This window comes from Scyliorhinus torazame, chromosome 12, assembly GCF_047496885.1.
Source record: "Scyliorhinus torazame isolate Kashiwa2021f chromosome 12, sScyTor2.1, whole genome shotgun sequence".
Classification (NCBI taxonomy): Eukaryota; Metazoa; Chordata; class Chondrichthyes; order Carcharhiniformes; family Scyliorhinidae; genus Scyliorhinus; species Scyliorhinus torazame.
This window is the reverse complement of record NC_092718.1, coordinates 151,283,050-151,301,383: the sequence shown is the minus strand read 5'-3', so window position 1 is coordinate 151,301,383 and position 18,334 is coordinate 151,283,050. Positions and strand designations below refer to the sequence as shown.

The 18,334-nt window shown below is 43.3% G+C and overlaps 1 protein-coding gene across 1 annotated transcript in view; it reads right to left on the bottom strand.

Moving 5' to 3' along the window:
• Window positions 1-534: 534 nt before the first annotated feature.
• mdh2 (malate dehydrogenase 2, NAD (mitochondrial)) overlaps window positions 535-18,334 on the bottom strand; it is a 31,977-nt gene continuing 14,177 nt past the window's right edge. The window contains exons 2-9 of the mRNA XM_072469197.1: window positions 14,445-14,613; window positions 12,820-12,903; window positions 7,126-7,235; window positions 6,166-6,291; window positions 4,490-4,567; window positions 3,034-3,133; window positions 1,538-1,689; window positions 535-831 (exon numbers count right to left, since the gene is read on the bottom strand). Of these exons, the coding sequence (XP_072325298.1) occupies window positions 700-831; window positions 1,538-1,689; window positions 3,034-3,133; window positions 4,490-4,567; window positions 6,166-6,291; window positions 7,126-7,235; window positions 12,820-12,903; window positions 14,445-14,613 (951 nt within the window). The 3' untranslated portion in view covers window positions 535-699. The remainder of the gene's footprint in view (window positions 832-1,537; window positions 1,690-3,033; window positions 3,134-4,489; window positions 4,568-6,165; window positions 6,292-7,125; window positions 7,236-12,819; window positions 12,904-14,444; window positions 14,614-18,334) is intronic.

Below are 18,334 nucleotides of genomic sequence, written 5' to 3'. Positions count from 1 at the left end.
GTGAGCCCACAGCAACATTTGTATGACAGGACCACAATCAGTATAGACTCTCTCCCATCTAAGAACTGGCTACAAACTCTCCTCTAAAAGGAAGAAAATGCCAGAAGCCCCAGTCATTTTGTGACTGGAATGTTACCTTGAGTGCATACTAACCTCATAGTACGATCTAGTTTATTTTCCCACAGCTTATAAAATGTTTACCTCCTTTTAACAATGAGTCGCCTCAAAATGTGTGAGGTGGGACTCGGCGAAAAAAAACAAACACAGAAGGCTGCTGAGCAACATCAGCGACTTACATTTACATAATGAGTTTAATGTAGAAAATCATTCTTAGATGCAAGGATATGCTCAGAACTCAACATCCAAGCATCATATATTCCAGCTTAGGAAATCTTGCCAGGCAAGATATTTCCAAATACTGATGAAGTGTGTACATTTAGGCCAAACTGTGGGCCCTATTACTTCACAAAATCAATGCAACACACCACAAAAGTTAATGGTATTTGTTGGGAGAAATAAAAACTGCACGCAATGTAGAGAACTGGTGCTAGTAATTTAATGAGCTTAGAGATCTGCAATGGATTTAAAAACTGCGAGCAAACAGCACAGACATACAGCAGTGACCAACTCGACAGGGAAGCCACTTGTGTGGGGATGTTTGCAACAGGTTGGAGTTCTGTACACAATGCAACTTTTCATTTACTTCTTGTTCTTCACAAATTCCTCGCCTTTCTTTATAGAGCCTTTGAGTTCACCCATAGCTTCAGCCACAAGCTTCTCTTCAAAAGCAGATAGTTTGCCCAGTCCAAGATTCTTCTCAATGCCACTTTTCTGGAGGTTGTAGGGGAAAAATAATTTGAAATGAAATTCATCAAAATTAGAAAACATTTTAAAAACAGTGGACAGCTTAGAAGGATGCAATGCATTCTGTCTGGCAAGATCATCACTGTGAGAGATTATACAAGTGAGGAGATATATACTGTTAAGACTAAGGAAGATCTCAGGTTAATTTCTTGTTGTGTGCCAAGTTAGCTGATCAGAGTAAATTGATGCTCAACAGTTGGCACATCACCCATGGAGATTGGCATGAAAAATGATCCTGGTCCGTATGGAGAAGAGTGAACTCAGCTGGGGTGCACGCCATCACAAAGCCCCTGGGATCACACAAGAGCCTATGGTGACAGTGGAGTAGTAGGTGTCAGTGTCTTCAATGGAGGAGGTATGAGGTAAAAAATTAAACAGGTAGCCTCCAGATATTTTGTACAGTATTTCCCCAGCTGTGTAACAGCCCTGGAATGAAGGCACGAGTGATCACCAAGCACGATTTGCGGTGAAAGCGTTTGTTCTTTGAATCAGATGCAATAAAACAAGGAGCACCCCTGTGCCAGCTCAATTGCAATAATTGTAACAAAAAAGAGCAATCAGATTTAAAGTACACAGCTACTTTAAGATGCTGAGGATTTGCAGTTTGAGAAAAATTATTTCTCATTGTTATTTAAAAGCGGAATAATCTGCCAAGTCCAAACAAGACACTCACCCCGAGAAGTAAAGGTGTAGAGAAATATGGCGATTCAGTTTCTTCAGACCTGACAAATGCACATTCCACCACTCCTTCTTTACCATTCATTGCATCCAAGAGCGAGAAGACAAACCTGGCACCAGCATACGCCATGGACAGGGTGGCAGAACCTAAACATTACATAGAAGATACAAGAATGGTCCTGAAAATCCACAAAACACACAGCCACTTGACCATGTACTGGTTAAGAACCAAAAAAAGAAAAAAAAAAAAAAAATCTTCCCTCCGTTAGATACGGATTACTCTACATCCAACATTGGCATTTATTAATTAAGGACAAAACAAAAAAAGCTCCTGATCCCATTCTAAACAAAATCTGTCCCAAGTCGCTTGTGCGGCACCTCATGTTGGTCTAGGAATATGATTCTCACTTGGGCACTCCCATTGCATACATATCCAAGAGGTCCCTGCTTCAAATTCTAGATGAAACCTTTGAAAGTAGAGTTAAGCCCATCAGCAGATCAGTCATGGTCTCATTGAATGGCAAAGCAGGTTCAATGGGCCAAATGACCTACTCTTGCTCCTATTTTTGATCTTAGGAGGGTACGTCAGTATATATTATACAAGGCCACAAATGGCAATATGTGGGCAGATTGTGTAAATTTTTATCCCCCAATATTAATATTTATTGTCATAAGTAGGCTTACATCAACACTGCAATGAAAGTACTGTGAAAATTCCTTAGTCACCACATTCCAGCACCTATGAGGGTACACAGGGGGAGGATTCAGAATGTCCAAATTAGCTAACAGCACGTCTTTCGGACTTATGGGACTAAATCGGAGCACCTGGAGGAAACCCACACAGACATGGGGAGAACGTGCAGACTTTGCACAGACAGTAACCCAAGCCAGGAATTGAACCTGGGACCCTGGCGCTGTGCAGCAACAGTGCTAACTACTGTGCTACCGTGTATGCTGGCATTTGACTTGTCCTTCACATACTGTCAGCCATTGCCATGTTGGATAGTTTTCAATTCTCACAAATTGGTGCTGGGACACAAATTGGAGGACATTATTATTGCTACGGACTGGTCCAAGTCCTCGGCTGTATATATTATAACACCTGAATATAGAAAGGGACATCTAGTAAAGAATAGAAACCAAATATTTATCTTTGTTCTCCAGGAGTGGTTCAATTTTGCATGAATATAACATTCAGCTCTATTGAATATTGCTTCCAAGACAATGAAGTCCAAGATATTGAATCTAATGCCCCCACACCTCACAAATTATCAAGCAGAGTTTCCAGTCATTATTTGACAACCTAAAACTCAGTCTTGGTTGAATATAGATGCATTCAATTCAACCCAATTGCAAAAAGAAGCTTGGCCAGACAATATGGTATTAAACAAAGCTGAGAAATTGTAAACCAACACCCAGAATGGAGAGATTGGCTAATGGGATTAATATTGAGCTCATGTCTGGATAAATGGCTTCAAATCATGAACAAACCTGCCCCAGCCTTGGCTTTAACCACCTCTGTACCAGCCTCCTGAATCCTGCCCGTCAGGGCCTCCAGCTGATCCTGAGGAAATTCCACTTTAGGGTTGCACTGGAATCAAAACAAAATGGGAGGAGTTCAACACTTAATTCAACAACATAATGTGGATTTGCATGAAGCCAACCATTTAGTAAAATTAAAATAGGAATGAACTTGATCTGACAGAAATTGAATTCATTAAATACAAAAAGCAGTGAAGCATGTTTGGTTGCCTTCAGCGGTCAGAGATAGATTGCCTAGCCCATTCAAGCTTATCCAGTGCAGAATGACTCTTAGCACTTGAGCAGACCTAATGTGGGATATTATTAAATTAAGGCATCCTTTCCCTACACAAAACATTGTTCTGATGAAGCAACCTTGGGTTATATATGCTGAAACCGCAGAGGTTAAAATACCCAGAGGTATTTAATGATAGGGTTGATCCAGAACAGCTCCCTCCAGCTACGAAGGGACCATACTATTTTAATTCAAATAGAACGTGAGACAATAGACATGGAATCAATTAAACGGTTAAAAAAAATGTTGTTTCTACTGTCATGAGAGTACCTTTCAGACATGGCTGTTTAAGCAATGTACCTTTAAGAAAACAGTGATGTCAGAGAGTGGGTGGAACAGAGGTCAGGTCAGCCATTTTGCAGTTTAGTTTTGCAGGTTTGAAAAAGAGCTGGTGTGTGTCTGTGTGTTTCCAGAGAGCTGCAGTTTTAACAAGCAGCTTGTGTGTGTCTGTGTTTGCAGTGAGCTGGATTTCTGCCATGAAAGACTATCTCCGGATCATTTGGGTGATTTAAACACATAATAGGACAGCCTTTAACCTGATGTGATTTTGTTTAAAGGTGTTAAGTCTCTTGGAAGTTTGAAGGAACATTTTAAGGAATTATTTACTGTTGCAATATTTTCTGAGTTATCTTTGAAGTAAGGGGTGTTAAGAGATCCAATGTTTATTTATGTTAAGTTGAGTTCATGGAATAAACATAGTTTTGTGTTTAAAAACCCACGTGTCCATAATTGTAATCCCACACCTAGGGAAAAAGCCGTGTGCTAGGAAAAGCAACAAATACATTAAAGGGAGACGTTGGTTGAACTCCATGATACATTTTGGGGTTCTGAAAACACCTCGCCCATAACACTACCAAAAACAAGGCAAGGCAGACTGAATATAGCAAACACTTCCACCTACTTGCATTTTACTTTTTAAAGACCAGTTTTCACATCCATGTCCACAAACCCAATACTTCAGTATTCTCAATAGTTGAGATTTGCCTTTTGAAATTTATTTAGTCCAATATAATTCTCAACCATCTATAACTATTTACAGCTATCAAAAGAAACGTATTTTGAATTGGTTTCCCACATGTAGGAGACTTCAATACCAGACAACTGGCAGTCATCACCTTCTTGCCTGCTTACCTGAGAGATCAGAGGGATGATGGTCTTTCCAGCATGCCCCCCAACTACCGGGACAGACACACGCGCTGGGTCAAGGCCCTGCAAACAGATGAAAAGCACTTACTGTGGAAAAGCAGTTACTCGAGAAGTGAATGAAGCCAACGTGCCATTATTATATCAAATCAATTCATTTCAAAACAAAAGGTAGGAGCAGTTAGTCATCTGGTAACTGCAATGCTCTGTATTCAAATGTTTAGTACATTTATGGGTATTCTATTCTCAAATGCCAGAAGGTGAAGAATAGAGAGGGGCTAAATTGTTATCTTTTGTAAGCTTTTAGGAATACACGTCACAAACATGCACCTCCAAACACAACCACCAGTTTTTGTGCAGTTAATAGCTGCCACCCAAATAAAATCAAATACTCTTATTACTGTACAATTAGTGGGCGCCATGGCTAGTTAGAAACATTAATTCATGCACATGTTGAGAAAAGTGCAACTTCAAGCAATTAGAGTCTTTACAGCATGGAAAGTGGCCCGTCAGCCCACCGCATCTGTGCCAGCCATCAAGCACCTATCTACTCTCATCCCATTTTCCAGCACTTGGCCCATAGCCTTGTATGCTATGGCATTTCAAATGCTCATCTAAATGCATCCTTAAATGTTGAGGGTTCCTGCATCTACCACCCATTGAGTTCCAGACTCCAAACACCCACTGGGTGAAAAACATTTTCCTCGCATCAATGATGGGCTTCCAAAGAGGAAACATTCTCAGCATCTCTTATAATCCCACGACCAGCAGATCCGATTAAAGTTTTGTAGTGCGGCCACATTCGGTTGTGAATGGTGATGGAAATTAAACAACAAGAAAAGGTGACACCACAAACATCCCTTTCCTTAATGATAAGGATCCCAGCATATCAGTGCAAAAGACACAGCATGCAACCATCGTCAGTCAGAGGTGACAAGTGGAGATTCTATCTCAGCCTCCTCCTGAGAACTCAAGCACCAGATTCCAGTTTTCAGCCAATTCGATTCACTGCACATAGAATGATATCAAAAAACAGCTAAAGCCACAGGATAAAGCGAATAATATAACACTGGCAGAAGTATAAAGACTTGTGCGCTGGAACTAGCCATACCTCTAGACAAGGTCTTCCACTAACAGTTACAAAATTGGAATCTACCCAACCAGTACGCCATCTGCAAACAATCTAACCATTAAGGCGGCAACAGAAAGATAACAAACTACTTAGTTAACAAGTATCTTAAAGTATGTTGAGATATTAGGAAACTAAGAATTTGAGCAAAAGGTTTGCTTTTATACACTGGGTGCCTGGGCAGTGCCAGTGAAAGAAAACAGAATAAAGTTTCCTCCAATACTGTTGGCTAATGGCAGGTGCAATTATACCCCAATAGCCCCTAGTACTTTGCCGACTGTAAAATTATTAGTGCCAATTCTGGTCCTAGGTCATGGTTTCAATAATCTTTCCTCAAAACAGAAATGCACAATAATGAGAGATATGAGAGATATTGGTTAAAATAAAAAGACCTGGCTTTACAATTAAGAGTCAAGAGTCAGATCATCAAACAAACATTCTAGATGTGGGGAACAAAATATCTTTGGATAAAATGTCAAATATTCTCTTCAGTGCATTGCATCCCAATGTATAGCCCATCCAATTCCGTGTTTACCTTCAGCTCACCAATAAAGGTGTTGGCTCTGACCACGTCCAATGTTGTCACGCCAAAGATTTTGTTTGGGTTGTACACGCCATGTTTCTTGAAAACTTCTGTTGTGATCGGTATTGTGGAGTTCACCTCGAAAAAAATGAAACAATCTACTTAATACTGGGGCCATCAAAATTACAGCATTTCCAAAGTCAAAATTTAACAAGGCAGCATTCAGTACAAGTCCCCACAATCTTGTGTCCATGTTATCTCTACACAGCTTTAGATGGACAGAGGGAAGACGGTGGTGCAGTGTTAATGCTACAGGACCAGTAATTTAGAGGCCAAAGTTAATGCTCTGGAGACACTGGGTCCAAATCCCACCAACTCAACTGAATTCAAATTAACATATCTGGAATATATAAATGGTGCTAAATGTTCCCACTTGGTCACCTCCTTTCAAAACCTCAATTTCTAGTCTTTCTTCAAAGTTAAACCACGACTCCAACATTCGTTTGGAATCAACAGAATGGTTTAAATGTTTCCTTTCTGAATAATCTGAACATTATACGCAAGGCTAAGTCTGACCATGACCCTGGAAATCCACTGTATCAGCTACATTCTTGGCTCCCACCATAGATCTCACTGCTGACTTGATATAGTAGTTCTGGATATAGTATAATTGAAAAGTATTGACAAGGTGGAAAGAGAAAGAGAGGAATACTGAGCTGACACAGCTTTAAGTGAAAAGACTCCTTACAGAAGAACATTATGATTTACAGATTAGGTTTACAATGCCACCAGCCATCTAATTTCAACAGCCCTTTTTAGACCTCAGAACATTCACTTCTCCTTGGAGGCAAGAACACAATTCAATTTTGCACAATGCATTCTTAGGACTGAATGAGTGAGTGCAGTCAAGCAAAAGAGTCACATTGTAACAATGCTTCGCCTTGGTCTATTGTTAGCAAAGTGCAAACTTACAGGGTTGGCGATGACACAGATCATGGCCTCTGGACAGTGTTGAGCACAGGCCTCTGTTAAAATTGCAACTATCGTAGCATTAGTGTTGAACAGATCATCTCGAGTCATGCCTGCAAGCAAAAGGAATTTCAACGTTTATGTTGTTCAACAGTTTGTATCAAGCTAATAATTGATCCCTCGGAACTCCTCTACAATGACAAATGTATTCAATTATAGGCTTCTATGAATTTGTTTATCCACATCAAGATATAACTTATTGCTCCAGACTTAAGTGATATTGCTTTTCAAAATTTCCAGCACATCCTCCTTAATATCAACCTGTTCGAGTCTATTAACCTAGTTCAAGCTGTTCTCACGAGCAACAAGGTCCCTCTTTCTAGTTTCTCTCTGAAGGTTGCCACCCAGGTCGATATGGTTGTTGGGAAGGCGTACGGTGTGTTAGCTTTTATTGGTAGAGGAATTGAATTTCGGAGCCATGAGGTCATGTTACAGCTGTACAAAACTCTGGTGCGGCCGCATTTGGAGTATTGCGCGCAGTTCTGGTCGCCGCACTATAGGAAGGATGTGGAAGCATTGGAAAGGATGCAGAGGAGATTTACCAGGATGTTGCCTGGTATGGAGGGAAGATCTTATGAGGAAAGGCTGATGGACTTGAGGCTGTTTTCGTTAGAGAGAAGAAGGTTAAGAGGTGACTTAATTGAGGCATAAAAGATGATCAGAGGATTTTATAGGGTGGACAGTGAGAGCCTTTTTCCTCAGATGGTGATGGCTAGCACGAGGGGACTTAGCTTTAAATTGAGAAGTGATAGATATAGGACAGAGGTAGGTTCTTTACTCGGCGAGTAGTAAGGGTGTGGAATGCCCTGCTGGCAACAGTAGTGGACTCGCCAACATTACGGGCATTTAAATGATCATTGGATAAACATATGAATGATAAGGGAATAGTGTAGATGGGCTTTAGATTGGTTTCACAGGTCGGCGCAACATCGAGGGCCGAAGGGCCTGTACTGCGCTGTAATATTCTATTGTTCTATATAGTTATTGGATAACTACTCAAAACTGGAAAATCTAGTCACTGGGCAAGCAGAAAAAAATGTATATTTAAACTAAGCTGTGTTTTGAAAAACACACTGCATCTATAAAGAACAGTCACAAATGATCCAGTCAAATCTACATAGATTTAAACATGATAAACAATTATTGCGTTTAAAGTAGCAAGTTGCCAATCAGCTGAGATGTTTAAACTCCCTAGCAGAAAATGGTATTTTTTTTGTCTGGGTGACAGATTCTTTGCCTGGAAATCAGGGTAACAATACTGACCCAAACTCTTAAATTGCCATGAAATATTCAGGTATAAGTAGTAAAACCGTGATCTGATTTCAAAGAGGATTTCAAATTAGAAATTAAAAATAAACTAAACCAACTTCCGGGTCGTGTTGGTAAAATAATCCCCAAAATAATTTAACTGATTCAATAGCAAGGATGGGAAATCTATCCTCTTGATCCAAGATTCAAAAAAATCACTTACAGAATATTCTGATAAAAATGTAGCCCACATTAGTCTGCTGTAAGGAATCTGCTAAATCCTTGCCTGTTTTGGGTTTCTTTTTAATCCCTGTCCTGCAACATTGCAGATGTTTTAAACTGCAAACTTTGGTCAAATTGAAAACATTTGTGGTCTAATATACTGGCCCAGGCCTCCTTTTGATGCTCTGTGGAATACCTGGTGGTCATTTTGATGGACTTTGCTAACAGCCAATCAGTGCTTCTGAAATTCTGGGACATCTTCTGTTCTCGATTGCGATTGGTGAAGCCATTCAGAACCTTCAGGAAGAAATGTTGGTCAGAAGGCAAGCTCCATTTTGTGTCTCAGTTCCGTTCAGACCTCAAGAACAGCCAGTAGCTGGTTTAAGCACGGTCTCCCTGGTTTAAACACTATCGCCCTGATTTAAGCACTGTCGCCCTATCAGGGCTGTGAAGGTTTAAATCTCAGATTAAATGCAAGGGACTGAAACTGATCTTCCCCGCTGCAGTCAGTTTAACCTGTGGAGGTCCCCTAGAAGGGAATCTTGGTCTGCAAAAACGGCAGATAAGTGGTTGTGTGTGAAGCGGCCGACTACCTTCATTCAAATTCTCAGGGAATGCTAAAATAGTCTCAATGAGTCAGGGGGTCAATCTGGTGGAGGCCTGTCAGGACTGAACCGACCTCAAGAGGGGGAATTCTCAGTGTGAAGACCTCGATTATTACAAGTAAAGGAGAACACTCTACAGCCTGCAGGTTCTAGTTGAAGATCGCCATTTTAAGATCGCTGGCTACAAAAACAGCTACCACGGGAGCAAAGGACCATCTCACATGCTTTTAATCCCATTTATTTTCAATCCTTTCCCTACCCCCACTGTATGTTTATCTTGTGTGGCTGAGTGGAGGGTGGGACAGGGTTTGGGGAATAGTTAAATTAGCAGATTATTGGTTAATTCACTTATGTTGGGTCTGTGGGGCTGGAATGGACTGCTCACCCGCCCAGGGTGTCGTAACACTATGACATTGATAAATCAGGAGATTTGTCAATTCATTTTTGAAAATAACATCTCTAATCCCTTACAGTTCAAAGCTGGTCCAGTTGTGTTGCCACATTGATTTTCTTACATGCCAAGAGGGAGAAACTATCCTTCAGCTGACTGGATTTTGCTGTAGTGCATCACTGGCAGATAGGTAAAATTCCACTTCAAGAACAAAAAGGTCAATGAATCGCCACTTCCAACGCAAACAAATTAAATGGTAGGTGATAACCAGGACACTGTATCCAAGAATACAAGGACACTGGGAGTAACACTTTCCAATGGTAACCAATCAGTGGTGGGCATGAGAAAATGTTTCACAGGAGGTTAAAGCATAATAGCTAATGTTCAATTTTCTGGTAATAATGCTGCCTGATGTGGGCTACATCGCAGATAATTACATTTCTACGCATTACCCTTCAACGTTAAATTTTGATCGGGGCAGATTTAAACTGAATTGTAGAAGTCTTTTGCCTTTGTGGGTGGGGATAGCAATGCACAACCTTGTTGGGAGTTACAGCATCTGAAATTGCAGCAGAAATTCTCACCTTGCTACGCTGCTGTAGTTTAAACTCTACATTTTTGAGGAACAATGGTGATTTCATTTGCAGATTCTGGCAAATTCCTGCAGCTTCACCGAAAGCAATGTCAGGAACCTCCAAATAAAGGTATGCTGTTGTCATAGTTCTCTCTAATGGCTGAGCTATCAAAAATAAACTGCATTTCATAGAAGGTGACCAAGCATTAATTGCATTACTAAATCCTAGGTAATGTAAATAAATGTACATCTGGAGAAGGGTCACGTGATGTGAGCGTGGGAGCATTTTCACAAGTTCTGGTACTGCCCCTTTAAACCTTTTTTTTTTTAAATCCGAATGCACAACCCATAAATCATTTGTTCAACCCATAACCATTTGCTCTTGTTGTGTATGTCCTGTACTATGTTCCTGAAAGATCCTGGCTAGACTTCGGCATTGAGGCGGCAAGTCGCAAATTCCCTGTTTGATTGGGGCGGTCATTGGTGGCAAAGGTGGGGCCCAGCTTGCAGTGGTGGCTTTGCTGCGAGCAGGTCTGTGCTTCAGCAGTGCTGTCAGTGTAGAGATTATGGCTGCCATTGTGAATGAAGTTGTGGAAGACTATCTCAGGTCATTGGCGTAAGTTGTTGGTGCGCACATTGATGAACTGCAAGATATCCTTAAGTGAATGGATGAAGCAGAGAAGAAAATCCTGTCAGTCGATATGGCAGTCTCCTTGGGGGACCAGCTTCAGTTCTTGGAAATGTTTGATGTATGGTATGTCGTATATCCTGATCTGGGCCAGACTGGGTGTCCCCGATCTTCTAAGGGGAGCTGGGGCAGATTCCCAGCTGAATTTGAGAACTGGCTGCCATGCTTGCATATCTTGACTTGAAGGCTGGGTATGGAGTACGGCAGAGCCCATTATATCCACTGATCTTTTGTTGTCTTGCCCTCTTACGTCCGGCAGGAAGAGGTGGAGGCGGCCGGAAGTGACGAGTCCTGGATTTTCCCCAGGTGGGGCTTCAGGATGACAACTTGGCGAAGGTCTGGGTGTTTTGATGAAACTGGAGGTATCCTAAATGTGGCTCGACGACAATGATCCTGTAATGGCATTTGCCTTTTCAAGCTCAGTGGATAGTGCTGTTATCCTGTGGTTCATCAATCATCCTGAACTTTGGTCCCTTGTGATTATGTCCCTGGTTTTATGTTATAGAGGCGATGATCACCTTTTATCCTATTTTATGGCATAAGTCATACTGAGTTGGTAGTCTGACATGAGGGTTGTGCAGTTCTTGCGTAGTATTTTTTTAAAAATATGCTGTAATAATCCTTGCTTTTTAAAAGTTCCAATAAGTTTTTTCTCCAATTAAGGGGCAATTTAGTGTGACCAATCCACCCAACCTGCATATCCTTGGCTTATGGGGGCGAGACCCAGGGAGAGAACGTGCAAACTACACACGGACAGTGACCTGGGGCCGTGATCGAACCCGGGTCCTCGGCTTTGTGATATTTTGATTTGATTTATTATTGTCACAGGTATTAGTATACAGTGAAAAGTATTGTTTCTTGCATGCTGTACAAACAATGCATACCGTACATAGGGAAGGAAGGAGAGACTGCAGAATATAATGTTACAGTTACAGCAATGTGTAGAGAAAGGATCAACTTAATACGAGGTAGGTCCATTCAAAAGGCAGTAGGGAAGAAGCTGTTCTTGAGTCGGTTGGTACGTGACCTCAAACTTTGGTATCTTTTTCCTGACGGAAGGTGGTGGAAGTGTGTGTGTCCGGGGTGCGTGGGGTCCTTAATTATGCTGGCTGCCTTTCAGAGGCAGTGGGAATTGTAGACAGAGTCGATGGATGGGAGGCTGGTTTGCGTGATGGATTGGACTACATTCACGACCGTTTATAATTTCCTGCGGTCTTGTGCAGAGCAGGATCCATACCAAGCTGTGATAAAACCAGAAAGAATGCTTTCTATGGTGCATCTGCAGAAGTTGGTGAGTCGTAGGTGACATGCCAAATGTCCTTAGTCTTCTAAGAAAGTAGAGTCATTGGTGGGCTTTCTTAACTATAGTGTCGGCATGGGGGGGACCAGGACAGGTTGTTGGTGATCTGGACACCTAATAACTTGAAGTTCTCGACCCTTTCTACTTCATTCCCATTGGTGTAGACAGGGCAGCTGTGCTAACCACTGTGCCAACCTAATCCTTGCTTTTACATGGAGGGAATCCATTTTACGTACCCTTTACTTTGTTTGGGCGGCACGGTAGCAGTGGTTAGCACTGCTGCTTCACAGCGCCAGGGACCCGGGTTCGATTTCCGCCTTTGGTCAATGTCTGTGCGGAGTCTGCATATTCTCCCCATGTCTGCATGGGTTTCCTCCGGGTGCTCCGGTTTCTTCCCACATGTCCCGAAACACATACTTGTTAGGTGAATTGGACATTCTGAATCCTCCGTCAGTGTGCCCGAACAGGCGCTGGAGTGTGGCGACTAGGGGCTTTTCACAGTAACTTCATTGCAGCGTTAATGTAAGCATACTTGTGACACTAATAAAGATTATTATGGGCTGCAGCTCAAGATGGCGAAGGATTAGTCCTCAACATTTTAGTACATACCAGGTTTCCTAGGCACTCCAGCAGGAATGACCACGAGCTCAGATCCTTTCAAGGCATCAGCCAGCTGTTCAGCACCCAAGTAACCTAGAAATAAGCATAATTTCATGAGTGCTTTATCCATGCAAAAACACATCAATACTTACATTTTTGCAGTGCCCTTAATGACCTCTGGACATCCCAAAGCACTTTTTATAGCCCATTAAATACCTTTGAAATGCATGCATCCACTATTGTAATAAAGTAAACATGACAGTCTATTTGCATACAGTAAGGACCATCACAGTGATGGGATAAGACCAGATAAATTGCTTTCAGGATAAATACTGGCCAGGACACCAGGACAAAATCAGCTCCTCTTGTTCCCAATAGTGCAACATGGCTTTCTTTGCCCCAGAAATATGCTTTATTCATAAAAATAGGTATAAGTACATTCTAAAAAAATTTTAATTGGACTTTACAGAAATTATAATATTCAACATTTCGCCATTGAGCATGCTGCACTTGAAGTGCCTCAATACAATCCATTTACTATATACATTCACTAACTAGCATACAGTCCAGGGGTTCTACAAAAGCAAATTACTGCAGATGCTGGAATCTGAAACGAAAGAGAAATGCTAGAAAATCTCAGCAGGTCTGGCAGCATCTATAGGGAGAGAAAAGAGCTAACGTTTCGAGTCCGATGACTCTGTCAAAGCTAACAGAGAAAGTGGGAAATATTTATACTGTGGAGTGAGAATGAAAGGTGAGTCATAGCCACAGAAACCCAAGGAAACAGTGTGCGAATGGCCAAAGAAACCAAGGGGAAAGAGTGCTAATGGCAGTCCCCAGAGAGAACAAAAGATGTCAAAGGCCAAACAGCAGGGAAATTAACATCAGAGGATGAAGTGTAGATGTGGGGGGAGGGGAAGGCGGCAGCAAAGAGGAGAAAGGTTAAGGAAAGGTGGATAAGATTGGGGGGGTTAATATATGTTAAGAAAGAAAGGTAAAAGACAGTTAAAATGAAATGGGATGAAAAAAATGGGTCAAGGTGGGGTAGAACTGATCATCTGAAGTTGTTGAATACGATGTTGAGACCGGAAGGCTTTAGTGTGCCTAACCGGAAGATGAGATGTTGTTCCTCCAGTTTGAGTTGAGCTTCACTGGAACATTGCAGCAGGCCAAAGACAGACATGTGGGCATGGGAGCAGGGTCTTTTGTTAAAATGGCAAGCAACGGGAAGGTCATTCCATCCCCTCAGTATACACTACTTCAAGGCTAAAAGGCTTTAGATAGAACACCAACAAGATATTTTATAGTCAGTGGACAAGGCTTCAATTTACTGTCCCACCTAGCAACAACACCACTGTCAGCACAGCATACTCAGTACTGTGCCAGAGAATGAGCCTAGATTCTCCATTCTAATATTCTTCTGGTTCGGGGCCAGAAATCCTAACACATCTGATCCAGAGGGACCCCACCATAAAGAGAATTATTCATGCTTTGCAAATTGTTTTGCTGAGATTAGACTACAGTTTAGCCTTATACAAATGCAGCTCGGATTATTTAAATCCAAACTATTAAGCAGGTGAACATTCTGTTATACATTATAAGCAGCACTAAATACATTTTAAACATATACTCACCCACAACCTTCGCCCTCGTCTCAATGTGACTGAGATCAGCTGCAACGCCAGGTGTGTGAGCAATATCGTAGAGAGACAGGTTACTCACAAGAGGGCTGTTCTTTAGCAGCAGAGAGAGAGGCTGCCCAATGCCACCCGATGCACCTAATACTGCTACCTTGGCATTGTTCTGTGCAAAAGAAACAAATCAGGTGATACAGAACAGCTATCTAACAATACCAGTTATTAACTTTATTAACAGTTAAAGCACGAGTGGAGATTTTAGCACTGAAGAAAAATCCCACTGCTCCCGGTTTCTAGAACAATTTGACCAACTGTAAACTAGGTTTCTACTCAAACTGCTTTTCTTGCAGACCCCAACTTTCACTTGTCACAATAAACCCATAGTCAAATGTTAGGTTATGCGACTTTTGGACCTTTCCTCCCAGACTTTTTTTCCAGTTTTAAACGGCAAATTCGAAGACTGAGGCATTTACAGTCCAGGAGGCCACCCGGCCCACCGAGCCCGCACCGGACCCGGAAAGAGCACCCTACCCAAGGTCAACACCTCCACCCAACACTAAGGGCAATTTTGGACACCAAGGGCAATTCACCATGGCCAATCCACCCAACCTGCACATCTTGGACCGTGGGAGGAAACCGGAGCACCCGGAGGAAACCCACGCACACACGGGGAGGATGTGCAGACTCCGCACAGACAGTGATCCAAGCCGGAACCGAACCCGGGACCCGGAGCTGCGAAACAATTGTGCTATCCACAACGCTACCGTGCTGCCCTTAAGAACAAATTAATCTACACTACATCATTCTACCGTAATCCATGTACCTATCCAATAGCTGCTTGAAGGTCCCTAATGTTTCCGACTCAACTACTTCCACAGGCAGTGCATTCCATGCCCCCACTACTCTCTGGGTAAAGAACCTACCTCTGACATCCCCCCTATATCTTCCACCATTCACCTTGAATTTATGTCCCCTTGTAATGGTTTGTTCCACCTGGGGAAAAAGTCTCTGACTGTCTACTCTATCTATTCCCCTGATCATCTTATAAACCTCTATCAAGTCGTCCCTCATCCTCCTCCATTCTAATGAGAAAAGGCCTAGCACCCTCAACATTTCCTCATAAGACCTACTCTCCATTCCAGGCAACATCCTTGTAAATCTCCTTTGCACCTTTTCCAAAGCTTCCACATCCTTCCTAAAATGAGGCGACCAGAACTGTACACAGTACTCCAAATGCAGCCTTACCAAAGTTTTGTACAGCTGCATCATCACCTCATTAAATTCAATCCTTCTGTTAATGAACGCTAGCACACCATAGGCCTTCTTCACAGCTCTATCCACTTGAGTGGCAACTTTCAAAGATGTATGTATGAACATAGACCCCAAGATCTCTCTGCTCCTCCACATTGCCAAGAACTCTACCGTTAACCCTGTATTCCCTATTCATATTAGTCCTTCCAAAATGGACAACCTCGCACTTTTCAGGGTTAAACTCCATCTGCCACTTCTCAGCCCAGCTCTGCATCCTATCTATGTCTCTTTGCAGCCGACAACAGCCCTCCTCACTATTCACAACTCCACCAATCTTCGTATCGTCTGCAAATTTACTGACCCACCCTTCAACTCCCTCATCCAAGTCATTAATGAAAATCACAAACAGCAGAGGACCCAGAACTGATCCCTGCCACTGGTATCCAGGCTGAATATTTGCCATCCACCACCACTCTCTGACTTCTATCGGTTAGCCAGTTCGTTATCCAACTGGCCAAATTTCCCACTATCCCATGCCTCCTTACTTTCTGCAGAAGCCTACCATGGGGAACTTTATCAAATGCCTTACTAAAATCCATGTACACTACATCCACTGCTTTACCTTCATCCACATGCTTGGTCACCTCCACAAAGAATTCAATAAGACTTGTAAGGCAAGACATACCCCTCACAAATCCGTGCTGACTATCCCTAATCAAGCAGTGTCTTTCCAGATGCTCAGAATTCCTATCCTTCAGTACCCTTTCCATTACTTTGCCTACCACCAAAGTAAGACTAACTGGCCTGTAATTCCCAGGGTTATCCCTAGTCCCTTTTTTGAACAGGGGCGCGACATTCGCCACTCTCCAATCTCCTGGTACCACCCCTGTTGACAGTGAGGACGTAAAGATCATCGCCAATGGCTCTGCAATTTCATCTAGATTCCCATAGAATCCTTGGATATATCCCGTCAGGCCCGGGGGACTTGTCTATCCTCTATACGTGGCGGGTATGTTCGAAAAGCTGCTGGGTGAGGGAGCATTCCCCCGATCGTTGGGAGGTGGACAGGGCGTACCAAGCGCTTCCTAGGAAGCCGCGAGCGGGGGACCAGGCGGGCAATGGTGGTGATATTCCACAGGTTCCTGGACAAGGAATGCATTCTTCGGTGGGCCAAGCTCACGCAGAGTTGCAAGTGAGATAACAGCATCCAGCGGGTGTACCATGGGGTTGAGCGTGGAGGTGGCGAGGAAGAGGGCAGGCTTTAACCAAGTCCAGGCTATTTTCTTTAAGAAGCAGGTGAAGTTCGGTCTGCTGTATCAGGCACGTCTTTGGGTCACACACGAGGACCAGCATCACTATTTGAGTCGCCCAATGAGGTGCTGGGCTTTGCGAAAAGAAAAGGACTGGTGTGAGTCTGAGAACTCTCTGACTTAGAGACAACATGTTGGCCTATATTGGGCCCTTTTTTTTGTGGTTTTTTTTTTCTCTTCTCCCCTTGGGTTTTTGGTGGGTTTTGTTTTCCTGCTTTTAAATTGGTTATGCCGTCTCTTATTGTTTTGTGTTTTGGAGCTCTGTTTAGGGATGTGGGGGGAAAGTCGAATTTTCGTTTTTTGGTTCTTTTTCTCAGTAGATGTTGGCAATGTCCCTTGTGTTTTTATTGATGTGCACTTTTGTGGGATGGAGGCGTGCCGGCTTGAGTTTCGGTGGGTGGTGCTTTTGTTTTTTCTTGTTGCTGGGTGTTTGTTTGGGGATTGTTAGATGAGGGATTCTGCTTGTATGCGCGGGGGGGGGGGGGGGGGGGGGGGGGGGGGGGGGGGGGAGAGAAACAATAGGTGGGAGACTTCTTGGCATCGGGGGCGACCAAGCTAGTTGGGTCAGCTAGCTCAGGGAAGCACAGTGGGGGTGGTGTATATGCTTAGTTCATTAGATGGGTTGGGTTTAAGAGTAGTGTTGCTGGGGGGGTATGGGTTCTGCTGATGAGGGAGGGACTTCGATGGAAGGTCACTGAGGGGGTCGGAGCCGCCGTGGGGCAGGTTGGAGGAGGCGCGACGCATGAGCTCGAGGCAGGCCCAAGAAAGGGGATGGCTGACTGGCAGGGGAGGGGGGGGGGGCACTTTGCCCCCCAACTAGGCTGGTGACCTGGAATGTTCAGGGGCTGAAGGGACCGGTAAAGAGGACACGCATGTTTGCACACCCGAGGGGACTGAAGGCGGACGTGGTAATGCTGCAGGAGACACACCTTAAAGTAGTGGACCAGGTCAGGAAAGACTGGATTAGTCAGGTTTTCCACTCGGGGCTGGATACAAAGACTAGAGGGGTTGCGATTCTGATTAACAAGTGGGTGGCATTGGAGGTGGGGAGAATAGACTCGGATGTGGGAGGTCGATATATCATGGTTAGTGGTAAGCTGCAGGGGATGAAGGCAGTGCTGGTCAATGTATACGCGCCAAATTGGGATGACGGGGATTTTATAAAGAGGGTGCTGGGGAAGATTCCAGACCTGGATTCGCACAGGCTGATTATGGGAGAGGATTTTAATACAATTATTGATGCAGGACTGGACCAGTCACGCTTGACAAGGGCAAGGTGCCAGCAATGGCAAAGGAGCTGAAAGGGTTCATGGAGCAGATTGGGGG